We start from the raw sequence: 27146 nt of genomic DNA on the forward strand, positions 1-27146 counted from the left end.
GGAGAACCAAGAATGAGGACTCTGCTGTTCTGTATGTATCACTGAGTGAGCTATCTGGCTCTCGCTTCACTCCCTAACTTGTTTCTCCTTAGGATGTTTCCAGAGAGTGAGTCCTGCATTTGCTCTGTAATTCTGACACATCAGTAGGGGCTGACACACTTATTTTTCTGAGAGGCAGCTGCATTCTTGTCTGAGGCCATATGCTCATTTTGGTTTGTAAAGAATTAATGCAGACTAGACTCAGTTTTAGGATAGCATCCAGAAAAAGAGCTTAAAAGAGGAGTGAAGAAAGTTGGTTCTTATTGACAACTCCCAGCTCTTAACTTTTTAATATGCGAAATTAAAGAAAAGGGGGCAGCGTCCCAGGCTGCTGTGCTGTGGCTGAGTGGCACAGGAAATCTCCTGGCTGTGTGGCTCTTCCTTGACTTCTCTTTCCCTCCTCTACCATCAGACTGTGAACCAGCTGGCCCATGCCCTCCATCAGGACGAGCAGCTACATGCTGGCAGCCTGGTGAGTGTGATGTGGCCCAACTCCAAGTGCCCGCTTCTGAAGGATGACCTCGTGCTGATGGACAGGTAAGAGGGAAGGCACCAGGTTTCCATTTCTGGATAACCCAGGCTAAAGTCCCCTGGGCCCTGCCCTTACTCTATTTAAGTATTACTGCCTTTCACCTGGGCTCAACCAAATCTTCCTGCCTCTTGGATTTCCTCTGGAGTCTGGTTACTATATCCACTGTCATCAGTGCCCTGCAGATGTCCCAGGGATGGTCTGTAAAAGAGACAGGAGGGATGCTCGAAAGTGGGGAGGTTCTCAGCCCCAGCCCAGTGCTAATCTGTGTGTGGGAATGAAGAAGATGTGGTGGTGGAGTCAGTGATGTACTTTATTTCTCTTGAAGGAACACTTTGTCCCCGCTTTGTGGACAGGTCACTGTACCAAGGAATATAGTACTGTAGCATTTTTCTGGACCCACATAAATGCAGTTATTCACCTTAATTGTATATCCGGAAAGTAAAATTACAAGTCATTACATCATTATAAAAGTGATAGATGCTAGTGCTAAAAAAAAAAAAAACAAACAGAAACCCAAACACATTTCCAGCAAATTGGAAGGATGTAAAATGCAAAGTAAAGACCCTGCACCCCGCACGCAGGGCCGGGCCTGTTTCCTCTCCCTCCCTGGCTTTCTCCTCCCTTGCCTGGCTACCTCACAAATCCCAGGTCTGTTCATAACAGAAAAAATTGGACTCACGCTCTGTGCCTGACAATGTTGGTTTACCCCTGTCCCCTTTAGTCCTGGTATTGATGTCACCACAGAGCTAGACAGCTGGATTGACAAGTTTTGCCTGGATGCTGATGTGTTTGTGCTGGTGGCCAACTCGGAGTCCACCCTGATGCAGACGGTAACTCCACCCCTGCCTTCTCCCACGCTCCCAGCACCCACCTGCGGGGAAAGTGGCTCACAGGGCTGTGGCTGGCATGGCCCCTCCCCCACTGAAGCCGTGCTCTTTGTCTAGGAAAAGCAGTTCTTCCACAAGGTGAGCGAGCGTCTCTCCCGCCCAAACATCTTCATCCTGAACAACCGCTGGGACGCATCTGCCTCAGAGCCCGAGTACATGGAGGAGGTCGGTAGCTCTGCTTGGCAGTTTAGGGAACACCTCTCCACGTGAGCATGGTCTTCCAAGGGCTGCTCTGTGCACTTCCAGGTGGCATCAGATCTAGTGACTTCCCCAAATTAATTTCATTGCCAAAGATTTCCCAGGTGTTGCCTGTGGTGGCTTCTGATGGCTTTGAAGACACTCTGTCCCCCTCTCCCATTCACCTTCCTAGATGGACCCCATCTTCAAGTGTCTGTCCCTTAGATCTGAAAGCATCCCCACCACATTAGAACATCTTTGGGGCCAGCGCTCATTTTGGTTCATAAAGAATTAGTATGGAATAGGCTCTGCTTTAGGAAGACATCCAGGAAAGTTCTTAAATAGAAAAATGGAATTAAAGTGTTGCTTTGCCTCCCACGGATTTGTCACCCCTTTTCCCCTGAGTGATAGAGCTGCCAAAGATTACTCAAAGCCCATCTCTTCTGAGCAGTGAGAAGCCCCGAAAAAGAGTTAATCTCCCAGAACCCTCAAGAGCGAGGCATTCCTTCCATTTGGGAAATTAACCACGAATTGGGGTTCTCTTCCCACATTTATTCTCCAGACCAGGAAGTTACAGGAAGAGAACCTAGGTGGAGTTTTTGCTAAGTACAGTTTAACAAGTTTAACAATAGAAGCTGGTAACATTCAGTAAGGTGACATTCTATAATGCAGTTAAGTTGATCCACTAACAAAAGCTTGATTTCAGCATTCTCTTCTTATAGCAATTTCCCAGTATCTTTACATTTCAGTCAGTAACCTGTCTGTCTTTGAGCCAGCAACCTTGCTATGTTATAATTTTTTATCTTACAACAGAGACTATATAGCCTGAGGAAAAATTCCTGTCCTTTGCAAGGTCAATATTTGAAACTGCAAGGCTTTGGAAAACCAGGCCCTGTGAAGTACATTTGTTTTATGCATACTTCACATTAAAGTTTTAAGTTCTATCAGTAGAACCCTAGGAAGTCAGAGCTAGGAGGGATTTTCTTGTGGCGCGTGCTCATTTTTATAAACGAGGCCCTGGGAGAACTTAGCTTGTCAGAGAATAGAGACCAGGTTTAGGTTTCTTTACCCCCAGGTTCCTTTCCTTCTGGGACGCCAAAGTGAGATACTGTGTAGGCTCTAACAAGAGGCAATTTGAGGCATGTTTAAGCATTTCTGCTTGTATGTGCATAAAATACTTTTGGCAGGCTGTACCCCAAGGAACCCCTATGACCTTGGTTCTGGGAAGCATGGTGGCTAGAGAGTACAGATGATGGGAGATGTTTCACTGTGTGTGCGTCTGAATATTCAATGTTGAACCATGTGAATATGTTAACTATTTTTGTGAAAGAAAAGGTACTAGAGGGCTGCGAGCTCCGTCAGGAGGGCCCCATCACCTCCACCAAGGTCACATACCCTGTCTGCTCGGGTTCCAGGTGCGGCGGCAGCACATGGAGCGTTGTACCAGCTTCCTGGTGGATGAGCTGGGCGTGGTGGATCGAGCCCAGGCCGGGGACCGCATCTTCTTTGTGTCTGCCAAGGAGGTGCTCAATGCCAGGATCCAGAAAGCCCAGGGCATGCCTGAGGGAGGTAATGAGGGGAGTGCACATCCTTTTTCCCCTGAGGTCTGAGTTGTTTGCTTTCATGCTGAGTTGGTCAGTAGAAAATTGTCCTTAGGACAAGCTGGTGAGAAGAGTCTTGAGTTAGAGGCTCTTGCCTTCCAGCCAGTTTCTAGCCAAGTGCCCCTCTCCTTGGCTTCGGGGATTTCACCATCTTCCTCTGTGCCGAGGTGCTTCCAGACTAATGCAGTGTTGTTCTCCTAGGGGGCGCTCTTGCAGAAGGCTTTCAAGTAAGGATGTTTGAGTTTCAGAATTTCGAGAGGAGATTTGAGGTGAGTCCTTTGATTCTGGTATGTGACTATTCTCTGCCTCCCCAGCTCTCACTGGTTGTGTCCCTAGCAGTGAAAGCCAGAGCCTGGCTCTTGGCTGTAGGCCTCTGGTGGCCCCCACCTCCCTCAGCGCCTCTGTCTGTTCCAGGAGTGCATCTCCCAATCTGCCGTGAAGACCAAGTTTGAGCAGCACACAGTGCGGGCCAAGCAGATCGCAGAGGCAGTTCGCCTCATCATGGACTCTCTGCATGTCGCAGCTCAGGAGCAGCGGTAAGAGCAGCGAGGATGTGCCCAGGGTCAGGTTCTTGATGGCAGAGCTGAGTCTCTGGTCTCGCATCCAGGGCCCTTTCCCCTGGCCACCCAACCATGTTAGAGCCACATAGACAACCTGGGGAGGAGGGGTGCCTAGTGGCCCCCCCGGCCTGTGCGGTGTAGTCCCCATGTGGGAGGCATAGCCGCACCCTGCTGAGCACTGCAGCTATTCTCAGAGCCTGAAAATGTTTTTCAGAAAACATTTTTTCAGGGAGAAATTTAAAATATGGAAACATACAGAGAATAATTTGAAAACACCTTGTTTCTACTACATGGAATTAACAGTGATCATTTTATGTTAAGTTAAAATAAAATGGAAGAAAATGTTAAGTACCCTTTGATTCTTTGACCCCTTTCTCAGTGTCACTCTGCCCATTCCTTAGAGGCATCGTGATTGTGAATTTTGTAGTCTTATCACCCATTTAAAAAGTGCTTTTTACATAAATGCTGATTAATTTATGTTTCTTCATATGTGCTTTAAATGTACAGATATGGTATCATACTGTGAATGTCACTGCACCTTGCTTTTCTTTCTGTTCAACATTATTTTTCTCTCTATCCTTGTTGCTGCATGTAGTTTGAGTTTTTGAACAGTAATATTGCTGTAGTATATTCCATTATGAATATGCCTTATTTTCCTATTCATTGATTTTTAGATTTCTTTTTTTGTGCACTCTTGCAGACCCTACCACATTGGACATCTGTTTATGTGTCCCCTTGTGCACATTTGTAAGAGTCTTTCTAGGATCGATTCCTAGAGGTGCAGCTGTTCTATCTCAGAGTATTTGTGCATCTTCAGTTTCGCTGAATTTTACCTTGTTGCTCTCTAGAGCAGCTGTTCCCGTTCATCGACCCACCAGCAGTACCCGTAGGAACTCTCACTTCCTCACCTCTCACCAGATTGTCAGACTTGGTCATTTTTGCCAGGCTTCTGGGTAGAAAGCAGTACCTCTTTTTCATTTCATTTCCCTGGTTACTAGTGAGGTTGAGCACTTTTTTTCATGTATTAATTGGCAGAACTTGTTCTAAACCCCCTTAAAGCACCTTACCTGCTCTGTCACCACCACCTTGACCCCCAAATGGTGTCTCCCTCCTACCTGGGAAGGGAAAGGCCAAGGTGGGATGGTAGGTGGGGCCCATGTGGGCCTTCTGGCATCCTGTCTTGCTTCTCTGTGTAGTCAGGTGGGAACGTGGGTCTTCTAGCCAGTGCTCTTTGCTCTCAGGGTTTACTGCCTGGAAATGCGTGAGGAGCGGCAAGAGCGGCTGAGGTTTATTGACAAACAGCTGGAACTCTTGGCTCAAGACTATAAACTACGAATTAAGCAGATCACAGAGGAAGTGGAAAGGCAGGTGAGAAATGGAGAGAAAGCACTTTGGGGAGATTTGGACTCAAGAATAGAGGCCAGCCTGTTGCAAAAGTGAAGAAACAAAATCCTCATCTTTGGGGGGCTTCTCAGCCTTCCAGAAGGAAGTTGTGGCCTTGAGTCAAAGATACAGAGCCTCCCCTTGGGTTCCATCATCCTGTTATATGACCATGGGCAAGTTTCTTCCCCACTGTGTATCACATGAACTTTTGATCAGCTAATTTCTCAGGTCCTTCCCGCTCGAAGGACCTTTAATTCCATAGATCAGCCGAGGAGACTGCTGGTTGGCGAGGAAGGTTATATAGTCTTAGTCTCTCCTGGTGCTGCAGACTTGAACCACATTCCTCCTTGCTAATCAATAGCATGCTTCCTTTTGCTGTAGGTATCAACTGCGATGGCTGAAGAGATCAGGCGCCTCTCTGTGCTGGTGGATGAGTACCAGATGGACTTCCACCCTTCTCCAGTGGTCCTCAAGGTTTATAAGAATGTGAGTCAGGAGACAGCAGGCGCTCTTAGCGTGGGCCTCCGACGGCCATTCAGCTCCTTCTGGTATTTGTCAGGGCCCCTCAGCAGTGGAAGTGGGAGCCAGGGAAGCAAGACTCAGGCTTCCCTTGGCCCTCTGTGGGCACCTGATGGGTGTGGGCCAAAGGAACTCCTGTTGGGGGGCATCTCTTCTCTTAACCTCCCTCTTCTGATTGCAGGAACTCCACCGCCACATAGAGGAAGGGCTGGGCCGAAACATGTCTGACCGCTGCTCCACGGCCATCACCAGCTCCCTGCAGACCATGCAGCAGGACATGATAGGTTAGTGCTGCAGGGGAACCTGGAACCTGGGGCTGCCCAAAGATCAGACACGGAGTCTGATCTAAAGCAATAATGACCTTTCCTTATCTGTCACCTTCTATGATGATTCAACTCGATACCTTCAGTTTTTGGGTATATGTTGTGAATTCATTTTGTATATGGACTTGGGGAACCCATCTTATATTACCACATGGGACTACCATAAGCCAAGAATTTGGCCTGCTCCTTAAATCCACATGAGGCACAAGTGTTGGCAGGTATTGGAGCCTCAGTCTGCACACCCCAGGGAGAGCTGACCTGCCCACCACAAGTGAGGCAACCCCAGGCCCACGGGCCAATTGGTCCAGGCTGTAGTTTCTGGGCAGCAGTGTTCAGCACCCTTGGCAGTGGCTGGCATGGCCTTCATTCCTGAGACTTAGCACTGGTGTGACACAGGGCTGAGCTGATGTGCTTTCTCCCCATTTCTGTCCCTGATAGACGGCTTGAAACCCCTCCTTCCTGCATCTGTGCGGAGTCAGATAGACATGCTGGTCCCTCGACAGTGCTTCTCCCTCAGCTACGACCTGAACTGTGACAAGCTGTGTGCTGACTTTCAGGAGGACATTGAGTTCCATTTTTCTCTCGGATGGACCATGCTGGTGAATAGGTTCCTGGGCCCCAAGAACAGCCGCCGGGCCTTGATGGGCTACAATGACCAGGTAAGCAAAGTTCCTCACCTCAGGGGCATCAGTGGGAGGTCAGTCTGTAGCCCTGCAGCCCCCTCCAGACAAGTGAGCCATTCTAGAACAGGGATTCCCTAAGGTCAGCAGCTGTGGCAGTGCGTGCTACCGCACGGCACACAGTGGACAAGATTTTTGCCAGAGATCAACCTGGCCTTGTCTTAAGCAAAAATGTATGTGAAATTACAAATGCTAGCTATATTTTTTCCTAATACACATTAAGTAAATAACTTAAAAATAGATGACTTTTTAAATGTCCCTCTATACTACCATTTTAGAATTTAGATTTTTAAAAACATCCATCTCTAAAACACTTTTGCATGTACTGATCTTTGTCCATGTCCTACATGCCATGTCCCGTTGGTCAAGCATGCCAGGATGGCCACTGCTTGCATTTTGTGGTGTCCCACGATGGCAGGTTTTTTAGGAAGGTGAAACCCTTTTCTGCTACATACAAAGCTCCTTTTCCCTCTTATTGCCCTTTGGAAATTGAAGAGCCACTCCCTGTCCCAGCTCCCTTAGCCTTGAGGACCACTGAGGGTGTGCTTGAACGAGAGACGTGGCACATCCTCCTTCTCCCTCTTGTTGTTTCTCTTCAGGTTCAGCGTCCTATGCCTCTGACTCCAGCCAACCCCAGCATGCCCCCCATGCCACAGGGCTCACTCACCCAAGAGGAGCTCATGGTTTCCATGGTTACTGGCCTGGCCTCCCTGACGTCCAGGACCTCTATGGGCATTCTCGTTGTTGGAGGAGTGGTCAGTGACAAGTCCTGCTGGGAGGGTGGGGGGAAGGAGGGCAGGCAGGTGGGAACTGGGGATTCCGTTTTGAGCTGAGTGTTTTCTCATCTATCAATGACTTTTCACTGTGACCTTGTGGGGAGCTGTGTCACCTGAGCCCTGTAACATACGTTGACTCATTTAAGCCTCACTCAACTAACAGGACATTTAGATAGCACCATTCCCATTTCCCAGATGGGGCAAATCTGTGGTGGCTTGCCAGAGACACACAGCCAGGATGCGAACCCTGTGGGGCCTGCACTACATGCTGGGTGGGAAGTGACCCAAGGCATCGACAGCCTGAGTCCTAGAGGGGTGGACTTGAAAAGCAGGAGTTTCGCATTTGTATGTGAGGAAACAGAGCAAAACTTTCAAGGGTTTAAGACACAAAGAGGCCAAGCTGGGCCTTGAACCCTTGGCTCTCCATCTCCTGGTTTTAAGGCCCTTTCCTTTCCACCCAAAGGCCTGAGGTAGCAGGCTGCCTTCCTGGTGACTGAGGTGCTCTTATGTCCTGATTGCCATCACACTGCAGCCAGAGTCATTTATACCTCAGTCTCTTAAGTGTAATTTATACCTCAGTCTCAGAGTGTAAGAGTCTCTTAGTCTCTTACACTGTGCCTTAGTGAGAACCTGATGGTGTGGGTATTTTCTCACTAAGGCAGAGTGTAACTGTTAGAAAAATTCCCAGCTTGTAGGACTCAGGCGGGACAGAGCCATGGCCCCCTCCCTCTTGAACTGCAGGTGGCACATGCTCTGGTTCTTTTCACAGACAGTGACCTGGCAGAGGGTCATGAGCTGAGACGCTGACACTGGAAGGTTGTGTAGCCCTTCTGCAGTATTTTGCCCTACCCAGACAACCCTGGGAATTGGGCCCAGACCATCATGCCCATTTTGTGAATGAGGAAACAAGTATAAAGAAACTTGCCTGAGCTCGCACAGCCAGGATGATGGGCAGCATTAGAGCCTCGATTTCCATCTCAAGCCCAGGGCTCTTTGACTGTAACACACTGCCCTCAACCACACTATTGCACCCCAGACCCGAAGAAGCCGTCTGCTGAGGAATGCTATGCGGGATTGTGCTTGTCAGTGTCATCAGAATGGGTGTTGCTTCAGAACACGCCAGCATTTATCTTGAAGAATTCTACATGCCTAGATGTGGGCTCTGGTCCAGACCCTCACACTTTGTATAAGTCATGTCGTGTGGCCCACACTGAGTTTCCCTTATTTCCAGTTAGAGATGGTCCCTGCCTTTCTGATTTTGGTGGGGTCAAAGGAGACATTGGAAGAGGGGCTCTGAGTAGAAATAACAAAGGCTCCTTGGCTGGGCTCTTAGGACAGTCTTGGCAGCGAGAGGCCCAAGAAAATGGGGGTGGGGTGAGAGGCTGTTCTGTGGGATGACCGTGTGCCTCTGCAGGTGTGGAAGGCAGTGGGCTGGCGGCTGATTGCCCTCTCCTTTGGGCTGTATGGCCTCCTCTATGTCTACGAGCGTCTGACCTGGACCACCAAGGCCAAGGAGAGGGCCTTCAAGCGCCAGTTTGTGGAGTATGCCAGCGAGAAGCTGCAGCTCGTCATCAGCTACACTGGCTCCAACTGCAGCCACCAAGTCCAGCAGTGAGTGGCCCTGTCAGCTCTGAGCGGGGACTTCCCTCTAGGTGGGGACTGGCCATCTTCCTTCCGATCTGGCCTGGAAGCCACTGGATCTTGAGCATCGGGGACCCTCGGCCTGCAGCTGTGCAGTGCCAGCTTCGAGGCCAGGGATGGGGAGAGGGGTCTCTCAGGGGCTCCTTATGTCCTGGGTTGAGACCAGGTGGACCTGTGGTCCCCCAGGGGAGGAGGAAATGGGACGACAAGGGGCATTCCTAGGAGGAATTGTTAAAGGTTGCCTTGAAAGGCTGGGGCTGAGGCGTAGCTGTGTCTATTCATGGCACTTCCTGGGTCAGGTGGGGATCTGTTGCTGGATCTGGGGTTGAGGGATGAATGTGCTAGCTTCCTTTTTTTGTTGCTGTGCAGCAGACCCTTTGCTAGGCATTTTGCCCCTAATTTGTCATTTGCTCCTCTGACCCTTTGAGTTAGAGGTCCTTTTATTGGCATCTCCTTTTTCAAAATGAGGAAACTGAGGGCACTTCCACTTGGCTGATGAGCAGCAGGGCTGGAATCTGAATGCTGGTTTCTTGTGCCCACACTGGGAGCGCTGCTCTGTGTCACTGCTTCTCACATGGTGGCCATGCTCAGTATGTTTGCTTGTTATGATTATTCAGTTTCAGCAGGGCATGGGAAAGACTCTGCCAAACCAGGACTGGTGAAGGGCAGAGCTGCCAGCAGGGCTGCGGACAGGCCCAGCTGCTGTCCTGCTCTGGGTGGATTTAGCCACTGGTGGCATCTTGCCTAAAAGGCCACATGCTTTGGTTGATCCCACCTCTCTCCCCATAGGGAACTGTCTGGGACCTTTGCTCATCTGTGCCAGCAAGTTGACGTCACCCGGGAGAACCTGGAGCAGGAAATTGCCACTATGAACAAGAAAATTGAGGTTCTTGACTCACTTCAGGGCAGAGCAAAACTGCTCAGGTGAGGCCGGCCCCGGGCGGCCTGGGCAGGGGTTGTGGCGCAGGTGCACTGGAGCTCAGCTGCTGGGCTGTGGCTTGGCTGTGGACACAGACCTCTTGGGGGGGGGGGGGTTATCTCACTCACTCATGTTAGGTACTTGCCCCACACTTGCTGGGTGCCAGAAGGCGCCAGCACTGGAGGCTCAGCAAGTGTCACTGCCCTCAAGGCGCATGCAGTCAGCATGGTGACATCACAGGAAGCGAGTGTCACAGTACTGAGAGACTGCACTGCACAGGCACCTTCTGCGGAAATGCAGTGCCTCAGGTGCTTCAGTTTGGCCAAATCATTTAATTCAATGTGCAGCATCCCTTGAGGGTTGGGTCGTTCACTCTACTTTATACATAGGAAAGTTGGTACATACAGGAGTTAAGCTTTTCTGGAATCCCACAGTTAGTGGTCAGGCGAGGAGTGGAGTCCAGGTGTGCTTGGCTGCAGCAGCCTCTACACTCTGCACGTTGATTCTCCTGGCACTGTGCCAGCCCCACCACCCACAACCTGTTTGAGCCCATGTAGGGGGCCCAGCACCATGCCCACCACGGGGAAGCAGGTTACTCAGCTGGTGGCTGGCAGAGCCAGAATCAGAACCCAGGTCTCCGTGGCATCTCTGGTGAAATGCAGAGCTTCCATTAGCAGTTTGCTGGGAAGAGTATTATCCTCAGGAGTCAGGAGTCCTGGGTTCTATGCAGCCACTCATGTTTGGCCAAATCATTTAACTTTCCTGTGTCTCATTGTTTTCATCTGTAAAATGGGAGTAAGACCTCGTGACACAGCCACAGAGCTGAATGTAAATGGGCTCTGCAAAAGTCACCCGCCAGCGATAACATCAGCATGTGGGGTCCCTGTACTTCCTGTCCCCGCCCTTGACGTCAGAGGCCTGCAGAGGGGAGATACATCAAAGAGTGTCAGCTCCGGCCCCCTCACCAGATGGGTGGACTTTCTCTTCCCTTGATGTGCAGATGTGCCCCTCCCTGCCCACCACATGGGACAGCCATTTCCTAGGGCATTTCCTAGGGACAGGTTGCTCACCCACTGGGCACTCTCAGGGAGGAGAGCGGGGCTGTCTCTGCTGCTTGTCAGCCACAGGGACAAGGCTGAACCTGGAAAGGGCCTCAATCAGCATCCCCACCCCTCGCTTGACAAGCAGGAAAACTGAGTCCCCAGCAGTTCCAGGCCTTACTTGCCCATGGTCCCAGGAGAAGCAAGTGCAGCGCTTGTGGGCCAGAAAAGTCTGACCCTCAGCTCCGTCACCTACTAACCGTGTGACCTTGGGAAGTTACTTAACCTCTCTGGGCCTCCTTTTCCTCATCTGTAAAATGAGGGCCAATAGGGTTACTGAAGGACTGAATGAGATTCCATGTTAAGTGTCCTTAAATGGTACTTGGCAGATAGTGTTGATACTACCTGTTGGCAGCTATCATGTTACAAAGAACCATTTCTTTGCAGGAATAAAGCTGGTTGGTTGGACAGCGAACTCAACATGTTCACACATCAGTACCTGCAGCCCAGCAGATAGTGGGCAGCCTGGAGTGGAGCCTGGTGGAGAAGGGGCAGCACCACCAGTTCTCAGTGCCACATGGGCTCCCCCAGGGCCCGTGCAGTCCTTGTCCCAGGCCAACACCGAGAGAATGAAAGCACCCACTGTCTCACAGTTTTGAGCACTTCAGCATTAGTTATTTCCCCCTCCCTTTGCCTGCTGTTGCAGGAAAACCTTCTGGCTTGTTCCCCTAAAGGAGACTTTTTAACAACGACTGTGGACAGCATGATACCACGGAATTAAGTGGAGGCTTTTCTCTGCTTTATTGGGTTCACTTGATTGCTTGATAAGGTCCCAGGAGCTCGGCATTGCAGAACACCGATGAAGCCTTCAAGGGTATCAGGCAGACACTCCCTCCATCCTCTGGCCCATGCATACCTGCACCTCAGCACCCTGCAGAGAGAAGCATTGTCAGGGGGTGGCTGGATTGTCTTTCCAGAAGCATCAGGAATAGTTCTAGGAAGGCCGAGTCTGTCCCAGAAGGACTTGCGGCTTGTCTCAGCTTGTTCTTTCAGCTTTAATGTCCCATCTGCAGAACCTTTCAGACATGTCTTGGTGGTGAGGCTTAGTGTGCCTTGGGGGTGGGAAAGACGCAGAGGCAGCTGGAGTTGTGAGAGCAGCTCAGAGGAGAGCAGTATGGCAGGGTGTGCAGGGTGGCAACCAGGATGGGGAGGGACTTGCCCCATTGTGTCCCTTGCCTTGTTCCAATCCTTGGCCTGTGTAGGCCTGTTTTATTATTGGTGGAAGATGATTTGGTCTGGGTGGATAAAGGATGTAGAAGAAGGAAGGACGGCAGAAGGTGGGGACCTTGGTGGCAGGCTCAGGTGAGTTGGCCCCACCCAAGATGGCTGGAGAATGTGGAGCCCTCTATCTGGCCTGCTCTGTGAGGAGCTCGTGGGCCTGAGAACCCCACTTGCTTGATGGCATCCCTGTTAGGCCCCTTAAGAGACATATCTCTACCCCTGCCCCCTCCTTGCCCCAAGCTGCCCTTGGCCACCAGTCCTGTTTCCTATGCCAGTGACTCTGCAGTTGGTCAAGAGATAGTATGGGAAACCCAGTGTCCTCCTGCCATCCTCCCAGATCCCCAGAGCCTCCCACTGACACACTTGGCCTCATGTTGACTCAGAAATGTTTCCTGTTAAGTTTTGGGATTGTTACTGGTGAAGTCCAGATTCCTGTCACCAAGGTGTTAACTATCTGGGAAAATCAGTGTTGAGGTGACAGAGCCTTTGCAGTGCAGGCCAGAGAGCTTCCTAGAAACAAGCAACACTTCTTCCAGAAAGAAGCCCACAAGGCAGAGGCTCAGCTGAGAGGTGGAGTTTTGTCCTGCTGGGCTTCGAATCCAGCCATCACCCATTTTGGGGAAATGATTGGTAGCTCTACACACTGGTGAGTGGCCACACAGGTGACATCTTCTCCATGTATCCCTTGTTTTTCAAACTCTCAGTCTACCTTATTGGTGGGACAAAGTGACGGGTTTTGCCAAGGTTGATAAATGGTAGGAGGCTGTTCTGAGGGTTTTGATGTTCCGGACTTGAATGGATTGGAGTGCCCGCACAGTGTGTCAGGAGAAGTCAGTGTCACATGATTCCAGTGAATTTTGAGCTCTTTTTTGAAAAAAATGTAGGCTAAACATGAATCTTTTCAATGTAGCCCCTGAGGAATAAATGAAATTTTGAGCTTCTTATACAATAATTAAATTTATGACACTGACAGACCCTTTCTGAAAGAAATGTGGCAAAAAGCACTTTAATTTAATGCTGCTAACTTTGTTCTCTGTTCTTGTGTTCATTTGCTGGAGTGCAAGATATGCTTGACACATGAGGTTTCTCTCTGATGTATTTAAGGTGATGTATTTGCCTGAATTACTCCTGTATCATTACTGATAATATTGGAAGCTAAAATAAAACCTAGTTGAAAACCCTCTATGAGATCTCTGCCTCGTCAGTTTACTGTTTTCATGCAAACTGCTCTTTGAGGGAGCCACGTCTGCAGGTTGTATTTTTTTTTTTTAAAAGATGACCGACCGGTAAGGGGATCTGAACCCTTGACTTGGTGTTGTCAGCACCACGCTCTCCCAAGTGAGCCAACTGGCCATCCCTATATAGGGATCCGAACCCGTGGCCTTGGTGTTGTCAGCACCACACTCTCCCAAGTGAGCCAACCGGCCATCCCTATATAGGGATCCGAACCCGTGGCCTTGGTGTTGTCAGTACCACGCTCTCCCAAGTGAGCCACGGGCCGGCCCTGCAGGTTGTATTTTGAAGTGACCTTTACTTTGGGGGAAGTTCCTACAATAATCTGCCCCTGGGTTCTTCCTTATTCTTGGAATCTGATGCTCTCAGAAGCAAAAATGGCATAACTGATCTTTAAGGATCAAGAAATCTAGAATGATTTCTTTACAGATTTCTGTAACTCCAAACCATTCATCTTCCACTTAAAAAGTGAATGACTCAGACTCGTCCACCCCACTTTTGCCTTCTGAGAATTTGATGGCGACCTTTTCTATCTTTTTTTTGTTTTGTTTGAAGGGCCCTTAGGAGTGGTGAGGGTGTGACTAGTCAGTTTCCTGCCCCTCCACACGTTGTCCCCTTGACTCACCCCACCTGCCACCTGCCCTGCTCGTCCACTTCAGAAGCTCCATAGAGTTGATGGCAGCCTCATCCTTCCAGATTCCCAGGCCACAAATGGGGCATCATCCTCACATCCACTGTCACACATGCTGCATCTGTCACTTTGTCTTCGAAATCCTCCTGGACCCTGATCACTTTCCCCATCTCCATCACAACCACCCTGGGTTGACCCTGACTCCCACCTCCTACCTCTTTCCTCTTATAGCTGTTTCCAGGCAGCAGCAAGAGTGACCTTTTCATATGGAACTCAGCTCATGTTAACCTCACTGTCCAACACTGCTGTGGCTCCCTCTTCCACCTGGAGTCGAAGCCCAAGACCTTGCAGCAGCCCTCTGGGATCTGGCCCCTCCGTGCCTCTCTCACTGCCCCTTACTCCTTTGCTCCCTCTGCTGTGGCCACATGGGCTCCATGTGTTCCTTGAAACTGCTAAGCACACTTTCTCCTTAAGGCCTTTACCCTTTGTCCTGGTTGACCCTCTGCCCATCCTTCCAGATGTGACCACAGGTAACTATGTCCTTTACCTACAAGGAAAGACAAGCCTGCTGAAATGTCACCTCAATGAGGTCTACCCAGGCCACCCTATTTAAACCCCTCCGTCCAACCCCATTGCTTGGCACTGTTGAGTCCCCTCACCCCGCCACATATGCAATGTACATGTTTTTCAGAACAGTCATCATCTAACATGTAGTAGTGTTTGTTTTATTGTCTCCTCCTGACAGAACATAGCATTTAGACCAGGCCCTGGCACAGAATTGGAACTCAGTAAAAATTTGTTGAATATTGTCCTAAAACAGTCCACATAGTTATCAGCCCTCTAGTGTTGGGGGACAGGACTAACAAACACCACTGGAAACCTCCTATGGGTAGGCATAGTACCGGGGACTTTCAAGTGTATTGTGTACTCAGCATGTAGCACTTTCATTTCAGCTGCACTGTGGAAACTGAGGCTCAGAGAAGTTAGGACTAGCTCAGATCCTAGCAGCTGGGGGTGTGGGATGATGGAGCTTGGGTCTGAGCTTATGTCTTAATTTCCCAAAGCCCAGTGGCTTTTGAACCTACTTCTTACCCTGAGTGTCAATACATTAGGACCCAGCACACACACATGTGTAAGTGAAACAAAAAATTTTTAATTATCACCCTTTTTCTGCAGTACACAAATAGTTTCTGACATTAACAAGGTGTTATTTACAACCCACTAAATTGTTCACCAGCTACTCCTGGGTGACAACCCATAGTTTGAAAAAGAGTGTTCTACACCTTGCTGACTTACCCACTGCTTAGTTATTTATTCCCATTCAAGGCCAGACTCATTCTTGTGATTTTTTGTTTTGCTTTGTGTTTTGTTTTCTTAGGATTCCAGTGAAGCTGTCCTGTGGTTTTTGACACTACCTTATCACCCACTGGAAGTTCTGGGGAATCCGAGAGGCTGCGTATTTAGCTCTCCAGTACGAACGTCTCTTTTTATCACAAAGACTGTAGCCAGGAATGTAGCACTCTGTTCCGAGTGCTGGGAAGATAGCCCAGGCAGCCAGAGCAGGGAGAGCATCTGGTTTGTACAGGGTTCTTCCTGAAGATGTCAGCCAAATTCACTCTGTCCTCAAGGGCATGGTCTTTGGTCCGAGTCAGATTCTTAGGCTTGAGATAAGAACAGCCAACTTTTATATTATTTTTTATTTATTTTTTATCATAAAGATGACCGGTGAGGGGATCTCAACCCTTGGCTTGGTGTTGTCAGCACCAAACTCAGCCAGTGAGCTAACCGGCCATCCCTATGTAGGATCCAAACCTGTGGCCTTGGGGTTATGAGCACCACACTCTCCCGAGTGAGCCACAGGCCGGCCCTAGATCAGCCAACTTTTATTGAGAGCTTAGTGCATATCACACATTTATGTGCATGAATCCTCATCCTCTCAAAAACTCAATGATCTATCTTTTCCTTTTTACAAATGAAGAGGTTCATTAATTCAGCAAAATATTTGAGTGCACACTAATGTGCTAAGCATGGCATTGGAGGTACAGCAGTGGGTAAGGTGGATAAAAGTCCCCGCCTTTATGGAGCTCATATACTAGTGGGGGAGGGCAGACAATACGCACAATTAATTGGGTAGAAGACACAGTAGGTCAGAAGATAAAGGCTATGGAGGAAGATGTGGGAAGTGTAGCAATAGTGTGGTTGGGGTGGGCCTCACTGAAAAGACTGCATTTGAAGAAAGACTTGAATGAAGACAGTGGGGAATGAAGTCATGGGATATCTGGGCAGGGCTTTTCAGGCAAAGGAAAGAGCATGTGCAAAGGCCCTGAGGTTGCAGCATGCCCAATATCTTCTAGGAACAAAATGCAATTAGTGTCACCAGTGCAGAGTGAGAGAGGTAGAGAGTAAAAGGAGAAAACATACAAGGAACTGGGGGCAAAGTTGGGGACTTGCAGGCCACTGTAAGGGCTTTGGCTTTTTCTGTGAGTGAGGTAGATGCCATCGGAGAGTTCTGAGCAGAAGAGCAACATGAGCTGACTTACATCTTAACAGGGGCCTCGGCTGCTATGCGGGGACTAGACAACACAGAGTAAGGATGGAAGCAAAGAGGCCAGCCAGGAGGCAAATGAAATGTTCCAGACAGGACACGATGGTGCCTAGGACCGGGGTGGTTGTGATAGAGGTGGTGAAAGTGGTCAGAATACCTTTTGATACACCGCAATGTGCTTATATATTCACCTCTAGATGGACATTGCGATTTACAATAGAGCTGCTGTGAACACTCATATAGGAGTCTGTACAAACACTTCTTTCCCTTTGGATGAATGCCTGAGAATAGAATGAATCATATAGTGTGGGTGTGTGCATTAGTCTGTTCCTCTTGCTTATAACAGAATACCTGAAATTGGGCAATTCATAAAGAAAGATAATTTATTTCTTACGGTTTCAGAGGGTGGGAAGTCCAAAGTCCAGGGAACACCTCTGGTGAAGGCCTTGTTTGTAGCGACTCTACACAGTGACACAGGATATCACATGGTGAATGGCTGACCAAGAGGGAGCTTCTCATGCTCTCTCCTTTTAAAGCCATGAGAACCACACCCACGACCACCATTAAGCCATCAATCTATTCACTACGGCATGGTCCTCACAATCTAATCACCTCTTCAAGACCCCACCTTTCAATTATATACGGCATGGTCCTCACAATCTAATCACCTCTTCAAGACCCCACCTTTCAATTATAATAGAATTTCCCATCCTCTTAACAATGTCACAGCGGGAATTAAGTTTCCAATACGTGGAACTTTGGGGGACACAATTCAATCCATAGCAGTGTACATTTAACTTTTTTTAAAAAACAGTTTTGTGCTGGCCAGTTAGCTCAGTTGGTCAGACGTGGTGTGGTAACATCAAGAGTTTGGATCCTTGTACTGGTCAGCCACCAAAAAATGAAAACAAAATAATCCAACAGCTTTCTTGAGGTGTAATTTACATACCATAAAGTCACCCATTTCAAGTGCACAATTCAACCATTTTAGTAAATTTACAAAGTTGTGCAGCCATCACCACAGTCCAATTTTAGAATATTTCATCACCCCAGAAAGATCCCTTGTGCCCATTTTCATTAACTCCCTGTTTCTACCCCAGACCTGGGGAAGCACTAATCTCTTTCTGTCTCTATTGATTTGCCTTTTCTGGACATTTCATGTAATTGGAATCATATAATATGTGGTCTTTTGTGTCTGGCTTTTTAAATTTAGCATAGTGTTTATGAGGCTCGTACATGTTGTAGCACGTGTCAGCACCTTGTTTCTTTTTATGTCCAAATAGTTTCCACTGTAGGGACATACCACATTTTGTTTGTCCATTTATGAGTTGATGGACATTTGGATTATTTCCAGTTTTTTTGTGGCTATTATGAATAATGTTGCTAGGAATATTTGTGTACAAGTCTCTGTGTAGGTATGGGTTTTCATTTCTTTTGGGTAAATACCTCAGGATGGAATTCCTGAATCTTATAGTAAATTTATCCTTAACTTTTTAAGATACTGCCAAACTGTTTTCTGAAGTGATCGTACCATTGTACATTCTCACCAGCAGTGTATATAGATTCCACTTTTTCCCCCATTCTCACCAACACTTGGTATAGTGAGTCTTTAATTTTACACACCATAATTTTATACATATAAATAGGTATGCACACCAAGATCGAGGGTCCAGATCCCTATACCGGCCAGCTGCCAATAAAATAAACAGGTATGGAGTGGTATCTCATTGTGGTTTTTTTGTTTGTTTGTTTTTTAAAGGTGACTGGTAAGGGAATCTTAACTCTTGGCTTGGTGGTGTCAGCACCACGCTCTCCAAAGTGAGCTAACCGGCCATCCCTATACAGGGATCTGAACCCGTGGCCTTGGTGCTATCAGCACCACCCTCTCCCAAGTGAGCCATGGGCCGGCCCCTCCTTGTGTTTTTAATTTACATTTGCCTAGTGAATGGATCTCAGAGAAGAATCTGTAGAAAGCCAGACTGGACTGGAAGCTGGTGCTGCAGGTATTCCTGGGAGAGAAGGATGCTGTACGGAGTTTCTGGCAAGACTCAGTAGGAAAGTTTTATGATGGTGATCATCTTTTTATGGGCTTATTTGATATCTATATCTCTTTTTTGGTGAAGTGTCTGTTCAATTCTTTTGTCCATTTTTAAAACTGGGTTGTTTTGTTATAAGAGTTTTGAGAGTTCTTTATGTAGTCTAGATATAAATCCTTTATTATATATGTGATTTGCAAATATCTCCAATATTGTGGTTTGTCTTTTCATTCTCTTAATGATGTCTTTCAAAGAGCGGAAGTTAGTAACTTTGATAAAACCCAGTTTATCATTTTTTTTCTCTTAAGAATCATGCTTTTGGTGTCACATCTAAGAAATCTTTGCTTGATCCAAGGTCATGAAGGTTTCTCCTAGGTTTTCTTTTAGAAGTTTTATAGTTTTAGGTTTTACGACTAAGGCTATGATCCATTTTGAGTTAATTTTTGCATATGGTACACAGTATAGAAAGAGGGTTTTTAAAATTTGTTTTGTTTTGGGAGGGGGGTGTATGCATCTGTGTGTGTCATATGGATATCCAATTGTTCCTGCACCATTTGTGGAAGAGACTATCCTTTCTCCATTGAATTGCTTTTCACCTTTCTCAAAAATTAATCCATCATATATCTGGACTTTCTATCCCACTCCACTGATCCGTTTGTCTACCATGATACCAGTACTACACTTTCTTCACTACTGTAGTTTTAGAATAAACCCTGAAGCAGACAGTGTAGGTTATCTGACTTTTGTTCTTTGTTTTCAAAATTGTTTTGACTATCTAGGTCCTTCTCATTTCCATACAAATTTTAGAAATTGTCAATTTCTACCAGAACAACTCACTGGGATTTTGATAGGGATTACATTGAGTCAACTGGGGGAAAACTGACATCTTTTAAGATGTTTTTACAGATGTGTTAAAATATTTTAGAATATCTAGTCTTTCAATCCATGAAACAGCATATCTCTCCATTTATTTAAATCTTCTTTAATTTCTCCCAACAATTTTTTTTTTTTGAAGGCTTGCTGGTACAAGGATCCAAACCCTTGACGGTGGTGTTATCAACACTACTGACTGTGCTCTAACCAACAGAGCTAACTGGCCAACCTCAACAACGTTGTATAATTTTTTTATGTGCCGGTCTTGTACAAATTTTGTCAGATTTATCTCTAAATACTTTCATATTTCTTAATGCTATTGTGATGTTTTCTAAAATTTTGATTTCTGGTTGTTTATTGCCAACATATAGAAATACAATTGGTTTTTATATATAGATCCAGTACCCTGCAAACTTGCAAAGCTCATTAACAATTCTAGTAGCTTTTTTATAGATTCCATGGGATTTTATATCACGTTGTGTGTTAATAACGACAGTTTTACTTCTTCCTTTTTCATCTTGTTGCCTTTTCTTTTTCTTTCCTTGTCGCATTGGCTAGGACTTCAGTATAACGTGGAAGCGGTGAGAGCAGACATCCTTGCCTTTTCCTGATCTTCAGGGAAAAGCATTCAGTCTTTTGTTATGAAATATGCTGTTAACTGTAGGTGTTTCATAAATGCCTTTTATTAGGATGAGGAAGTTCCCTTCCATTCCTAGTCTGTTGGAAGTCGTTATTTTTACTTTTGGTGGCTGGCCGGTATTGTGGGAAGGTTTTAAACATCAGAGACGTTTTGTCAAACGCTAGACCATCTCCCCAAGATACTAAGAAGAAGGGACAACGCTCGGTGAATTTTTCTGCTATTGAGATGACGTCCACGTCCTTCTTTTGAATAACGGTGAATTACATTGACTTTAAAATGGCCTGGCAAGTCACTTCATGTCTTATAACCTTCGTATTATTGTAAAATGGGACAGTAATACTCATCTTAAAGCAGGCACTGGACAGGGGACCCCTTAGTTCTTCTCGGCCGCCCAGTGCCTGGCACAGCGCCTCCTGGCACAAAGCAGGCCCTCGACAACAACCTAAATTCGGGTTAAAAGACGAACGCGTCGCCGCGCCGCCACCCCGCAGAATCCGCAGCTTCCAATCGAGGACGCGGCGTGGGCTCCGGCCGGCCGCGCCAGCCTCTGAAACCGCCGCGGACCAACGCGGTGCCATCCTCGGCCCCGCGCCTGACCAATCGGAGCCCGCCTCATTCCGGAAAAAGACTGCTGGTTCCCCGGCCTCGGAAGCTGACCAATCGGCTGTGGAGCTCGGCTGTGAGTCCCGCCCCCACATGGAAACAGCCGCTTTCGAAAGCGGAGTAACGCTCTCCGGGGTGTCCCGGCCCCTGCCCGCATCTGACCAATCAGGAAGGCTGGCGGAGGCCCCGCCCCTCAGGGCAGCGACGCCCGGGGCGGGGAGGGCGAAACTCCGGGCGGAACTCCGGGCAGCTCCGGCCGCTGCGGGCTGCGGGGGTCGGGGGCTTCCGGGCGGTGAGTGCGGGGCTCGCGGGACGGGGCGGGGGTGGGGGGACTCGGCGGGAGGCCCCACGGGCACCCCTGTGGAGGGCTCGGGGGCCGCAGTGGGAAGGAGGGGAGGCCGAGGCCGCCTCTCCCGGGGGTCCCGCCTCGGCGTCCCCCGGCTCTGCCTCTGTTAGTTTGGCTGCCCCAGTGTCTCTTTTGGACGTCGGCTTCCCGTCGCATCTGCGCACCTTTCGGCCTTCCAGGGCGCGGCCGCAGCCCGAGGAGGCTGTGCCCTCAACCCCGGTGCGGACACGGAGACCCTCAGGCTATGGGGGTGTGGCCCCGAGTCGCTAGGCCGGTGAAGGCGGGGGCCGGGACCCCCGGTCCTGCGCATCAGGCTGCCTGTCGCCCTTGTCTGCACCTCCACAGTCTTCCGGACTCGCTTCTCCACTGCCCCCTCCCAGCCTTCGGGGGCGCGCGTGGGGTGGGGTGGGGGCTTCCAGTGTGGTCCGCCCTGAGAAGGGGGCCCGGTGTGTCGCGGTCCCCAGGTGAGGAGTAGGGGGCGGGATAGGACGGGGCAGGGTATCTGAGACAGGATGTCTGAGCGGACCCTGTGTTAAAATGAGTCTGAGATTCTGGTTGGACGAGTCTGGGCCTGGGGCTCCGAGAGAAGTGGGAACCCCTTTCCCCAGTCTGCAGAAATCCCTTCCGGAGGCATGTGTGTGTCTCCGACCCTGGATCTCGGGGGGATCAAGGGCTGGGAGAAAGAGGGGGAGGCTTCCCAGGACCCTGTCTACACTGCCAGGGAAAGGCTTTCTGTCATCACGGACCCTGGACCCAGGTTTTGGTTTCAGTCCTGGCTTTGCCGCTTATTAGCTGTGTGACTTGGAGCATGCTGCTTAACCTCTCTGAACTTTGGTTTCTTCATGTGTTTAAAAAAAAAACAAAAGGAGGAAGGGAGGGCAGGAAAGGGGCAGGAGTCCCTTCGGAAGCCTGATTTGTGTTGGATTCACGAGTTCTGCTTTACATTTGCAGACTTGCTGTAATTGTTTGCTGCAGATTGAACTAGTCTTAATTTTCATAGTTAAGGTCATTAAGAGGAAATTATTTTGTTTTAGGTGGTAAGGAAACACACCCTGACCATTTTAGTAATATGTATTTATTGAATGCGTACTGTAACATGCATTACCTTGTTTAATCCTAACAACAATATGAGGTAGATCCTTTTTTCATCTGTTGGCAGATGAGGAACCTGAGGCTCAGAGAAATTAAATAACTTGCCTGAGGCTACACAGGTAAGGAGTATCCAAATGGGGGGTTGAACCCAGGCCTCTGGCACCACAGGGCACCTCCTCAGCCCTGTGTCATGTTGTCTTGACTTTAGGTAGAAGAGTTGGGCCTGGAACCCAGTTCTGAGGACATTCTGCGGCCCAGCGGCCAGCGACACCTGCTGTGGGAAGCCAGAGGACTCCCCCGGTATGGTGGAGACAGAGGACCTGGCGCTGCTGCGGCTGCTCAGCCTGGAGCTCCTGAGACAGCTGTGGGTCGGGCAGGATGCCATGAGGCGGTCGGTGGCCCTGGCAGCCTCAGAGGTGGGTGCCCTCTTTGGGAACCCCCCGAGTGCGTGGAAGAGGCTGTCTAACCCTCAGGACAGCATCCAGGCCTCCAGGGTCATCTTGTCCTATTTGTCCATTTTACTGGTAAGGGGAAAACTGAAGCCTGGGGAGCGAAGGGGCTGGCCTGGAACACTGCTGAGGCCAGAGCAGGATGGGGACCTAGGTCTTGATGCCTAACACAGGCCGGGTGGGTGGACTCTGGCTGGGCCCCTCCCTAGGTGACCTGGCCTCTCTTTTTCAGTCAAGCCTGGACTCTAGCAGCAGCTATGACTCGGAGACGCCATTGTCCCCAGAGACTTCCTCAGCCTCCTCAGGAGCCTCCCCCCGACAGGGCAAGTGCCATGTGTGTGGCCCGTCAGATGCCCACCAAGGTGGCCCTTATGATATGGCTAGCTCCAGTGTGACCTCTCTCCCACCTGCCAATTGCCGACACCAGGAGTCCCCGGGCCGGCCAAGGCCCCACTTGGCACCTTTGCAGGCTACCTCCGACTCAGACACACCAGAGCCTTCAGCAGGGCCGAGTGATCTCGGGCCCCGGAAGACACAGGCCCTGAAGTCCATCCTGGCTCGACAAAGCAAGCTGTCCAAGGTAACATGGGAGAGTGGGGCATCCATTGATGGGAGCTTCCTTGAGCCTCAGTTTCCCTATCTGACAAATGTGCTCACGGACGGCCTCCCTAGGAGGTTGAGAGGCTTCTGGGAGATACTGTGAGCAGTGTCCAACTCAGCCTAAGCGCTTAAAAAGTGATCGCCGTTAGTTTCTCAACATTTTGGGAGGAAGACGATGAGCCCCATCATACAGATAGGAAGACTGAGGCTCAGAGGCCAGACTTGTTCAAAGTCACACGTAAAGTGGGGCCAAACTTATCTTCCAGCTCGTGAGCCCTCAGCCAAGCCTTGGGGCCCAAGTCAGGGTATAAGTTAAGACACAGCTCCTATTCTTCCTCCAAGGTGGGGCCTTCCTGGGGCCAGGTCTGCTGGCTTAACCCTTGCCCTTGTCCCTCTTTGCCTCCCTTCTCAGCCCCGAGTGACCTTCTGCAAGGAGTCTGGTGTGCCTGAGAAGAGCTGGCGTCTCAGGCCTTATCTGGGCTACGATTGGATCGCAGGTAGAGCCCGCCCCATGCGCACACCTTGCCTGGGAGTGGGAGGTAGAGGGAACTGAGGCACAGAGAGGTTGAGTTGCTGCCCAAAGACAGGTGCTCTGCGGGGTCGCTGGGACCCAGCGGTGGTAGGGACACAGGCCCTGCCCTTGCGGACTTCCCAGAATCTCAGCTCACTGCCTCGCTTCCTATTTCTGGAAGCTTCATCAGGTCTCTGCTTGGTGTCACCTCCTCAGAGAGGCCTCCCCTAGCACCACTGCTCTGCCTGCTTGCCTCCCTGACCCTGCTCTCTTGCTTCCCGGCCAGCATCACTATTCACTACTGTATCACAGATTTCTTTGGGGACTGGCTGATCTGTTGCCATGTTAGAATGTTAGTTTAGCATCATGGGGATGGGGCTTTGTCTAGTTCACTTTTCTTTCCCCAGCACATGAAACAGTGTCTGGCCTGTAGTAAGGGCTCTGTAAATATGGTTGAATATGTGTCTGGTAGACACTGAAACAAACCCAGCAGTCACCACTGAGTGGAGGGTCCCCTCCTTGGTCTGCATGGCGCATGGTGAGGGGTGAAGCAGGTGGCCTCAAGTGCCAGCGCTGAACATCCCCTAAGCCTTGGCCGTGGCCACACGGCAGCATCCAGCCTATCTGCCCTCAGCTTCTGGTGCTTTGCCCATGCCAGGGTCTCTGGACAGCAGCTCTCCCATCACCAGCAAGCCCAAGGCCTTCTTCTCGAAGCTGCAGGAGTTCCGGGAAAGCAACAGGGCGGAGTGTGTGTACAGTGGCCTCGAGTGAGCAGGGACGGGTGAAGGCTGGCCTCGAGTGGCTGAGGGGCTCTGTCGCCCTGGCCTGCTCAACCCCCTCTCGCCCTCACAGACCCCAGCTCCTAGGCCTGTGTGAGAGCAGTGGTGTGGACAAGGACCACGAATGTGAGCGGACACCCACACAGTGGCCAGGGCAGCCCAACCTGCCTCCACCCCAGCCCCACGCCCCACATGTATCCTTCTTTGCCCCAGAGCAGTCCCAGGCGAGGTCTTGGTGGCCTGGGGGGCACCTGAGGTGTTGGGGACTTGAGGAGAGAGGCCTGGGGTCTGGACAGGTTGGGGACAAGCCCTGGTGGGGGTAGAGTGAGTTAAGGTCTGGCCTTGAAATTAGGACCAGTCCTGTGTGACCCCACCCCACCCATCCCCAACAGCCTTCAGAGCTGGCTGGGCCAGGCCCTGCTGGGCTCTGTTCTAGCTCCTGAAAGCCCCTGGGAGGACCTTTGGGTGTGGACCCCAGCCTCCGAGAGGGAAGGGGTTGGGAGGAAAGAGGTCTGGACTTACTTCCCAGACGGCCTGGCCGGTACACGTGCCTGGGGCAGCAGGGAGCCCATGTTCCCGGCTCAGGGGGATCTGCTGCTTCTCATGGGCCTGGCAGGTGTGTTCTGTTATCGTGTCAACCGGCGCCTCTTCCTGGTGCCTTTGGATCCCGGCACCCCCTGTCGCCTGTGCAGGACACCGCGGGACCAACGGGGCCCTGAGACTGTGGTGGAGCCGGCGCAGGTCAGGTGAGTGGCCTGAGAGCATCAGGCCCCCTGAGGGGAAGCTACATGGGTGGCAGCAGCTGGGGACAAGCAGAGCCTGAGTCCTGCTGGTTTCGGGGGCGGTGAGGTAGAAGATGGGCCTGCAGCTGTGGCACCCCAGTGGCCCCCCTATTGTACCCCTGTGCAGGGTGAGCGTCCCGCTGTCGATCCTGGACCCCCCACACCGGTACCGTATCCACCGGCGTAAGAGCTTTGATGCCTCCGACACGCTGGCCCTGCCCCGGGTGAGCAGCCGCAGAGAGGGCCACAGGGCGAGGCTGGGTTTGAGGAGGGTGAGCCCCCAAGGCTCTGGAGTGTGTCTGGGCCTCTTCCGTGACCTGTCCTGTGCCTGTTCCCTGAGGACATCCCAGCCACCTGCATGCTGGTGCAATGCGAATGGGCCATGCTTAGTGAGCTCTTACATCCCAGGTGCACAGTCCTCAGGAGGACTGTCTTGTGGAGCCCCACAGCAGCCAAGCACACAGGCACTGCTGTTACCCTGCTCTACAGATGGGGAGACTGAGGCAGAGGGGGAAGCGCCTGGTGGGGGAGCTGGGATTTGAACCCAGGTCTTTGTGCTCTCATAGTGCCTCCCATAGACACTCTTTCCTGTGTCTCCTGGTTAGGGCAGTTGTCAGTGGCAACCCACCCAGCCCCAGTTGAGGGTGGGGCCGCTGTGCTTGGGGCAGGAGGAGGGATGCAGAGGAAGGTCAGTTGTGGGTGTCACAGCACCATCCTCAGGGGTGCTGGGGCAAGTTGGGGCAGTTCAGGGAAGTAATCCAGGTCAGGTGCTCAGGGCAGAGCCCGCGCATCGGGAGTGCCCGGGTAACGTCAGCCTCCTGCCCTCCTCCCATCTCTGCTCTTGGGGCCGGGGTGGTTGGATCAGCAGGGATAGAAAGGGGGTAGACACAGGCCCCTGCCCAGGGGGACCCTCAGTCCAACGGCTGCTTAGGACCCTTTAACCTCTTGCTCTCCACAGCACTGCCTGCTGGGCTGGGACATTCTCCCTCCCAAGTCCGAGAAAAGCTCAGCCCCCAAGTGCCTGGACCTCTGGTCCTCTGTCTCCTCCAAGGCCCAGCACCAGAAGTTGTCAGCCGCCAGCCCGTCCCGCCTGGTATGTTCCAGCCTGGGGTGCCCCTAGGAGGGACTGATACCTTGGAGCAGGTTGGGGACTATAGAGTGCAGAGCCTGGAAGTGTCTGTGCAGGGGCCCGTCCCCAGCCCTGACTCAGGGCCTTCCTTGGGACTCTACCAGTTCCTGCTGCCTGCCCTGGTCCACCCAGGAAGGGGACCCTGAGATCCAGGAGGGGATGAGGCTGGAACTGGGGATGACCTGCCCCCACGTGGGCCCCCTGACACTTCCCCATTCATCATCCAGGCCTTGCCAGTGCGAGTCCCGCCCCCCACCCCAACCTGGTCAGAACCCCAGTTACCCCAGCCCTGTGTCCTGCGACAGAAGCCCTGAGCACTGGCCACTTGGAGAAGGACAGTGCTCCTGCCAACGCTTCTAGCTTCTTCCCTCTGGCAGGGACACCTATGAGATGGAAGTCAGCTAGAGGTGACTCAGGCAGGCTCTACTCTCCTGAGTTGGGCAGATGGGTGGGCGCAGGCCTGTGTTCTTCTTGGGATCCAGAGGGGGGAGGCTTGGGTGAGGGGATTCTGTGACAAGTTTGTAAATAAAGTTCAGTTC

General features: G+C 50.5%; 2 protein-coding genes across 6 annotated transcripts in view; both read left to right on the plus strand.

The window, feature by feature from the left end:
- Positions 1 to 13541, plus strand: part of MFN2 (mitofusin 2) — a 28190-nt gene extending 14649 nt beyond the window's left edge. For all 5 annotated transcript variants that reach the window (XM_063103853.1, XM_063103857.1, XM_063103854.1 and 2 more), the window contains 14 exons: positions 452 to 576; positions 1293 to 1401; positions 1516 to 1623; positions 3051 to 3204; positions 3438 to 3505; positions 3651 to 3772; positions 5038 to 5164; positions 5561 to 5665; positions 5880 to 5982; positions 6460 to 6680; positions 7301 to 7456; positions 8892 to 9088; positions 9908 to 10042; positions 11525 to 13541. In XM_063103853.1, coding sequence (XP_062959923.1) covers positions 452 to 576; positions 1293 to 1401; positions 1516 to 1623; positions 3051 to 3204; positions 3438 to 3505; positions 3651 to 3772; positions 5038 to 5164; positions 5561 to 5665; positions 5880 to 5982; positions 6460 to 6680; positions 7301 to 7456; positions 8892 to 9088; positions 9908 to 10042; positions 11525 to 11594 — 1800 coding nt within the window. In that variant the 3' untranslated portion in view covers positions 11595 to 13541. The remainder of the gene's footprint in view (positions 1 to 451; positions 577 to 1292; positions 1402 to 1515; positions 1624 to 3050; positions 3205 to 3437; positions 3506 to 3650; positions 3773 to 5037; positions 5165 to 5560; positions 5666 to 5879; positions 5983 to 6459; positions 6681 to 7300; positions 7457 to 8891; positions 9089 to 9907; positions 10043 to 11524) is intronic.
- Positions 13542 to 21136: 7595 nt separating this feature from the next.
- On the plus strand, positions 21137 to 27116 carry MIIP (migration and invasion inhibitory protein). The gene is made up of 11 exons (XM_063106281.1): positions 21137 to 21211; positions 22425 to 22476; positions 22566 to 22773; positions 23039 to 23386; positions 23819 to 23903; positions 24576 to 24684; positions 24770 to 24822; positions 25313 to 25442; positions 25606 to 25702; positions 26437 to 26571; positions 26835 to 27116. The coding sequence occupies exons 3-11, from the start codon at positions 22660 to 22662 to the stop codon at positions 26919 to 26921; spliced, it is 1158 nt and encodes a 385-aa protein (XP_062962351.1). The 5' UTR covers positions 21137 to 21211; positions 22425 to 22476; positions 22566 to 22659; the 3' UTR covers positions 26922 to 27116.
- Positions 27117 to 27146: the final 30 nt, after the last annotated feature.

The sequence above is a fragment of the Cynocephalus volans genome, chromosome 8, assembly GCF_027409185.1.
Source record: "Cynocephalus volans isolate mCynVol1 chromosome 8, mCynVol1.pri, whole genome shotgun sequence".
In the NCBI taxonomy this organism is placed as follows: Eukaryota; Metazoa; Chordata; class Mammalia; order Dermoptera; family Cynocephalidae; genus Cynocephalus; species Cynocephalus volans.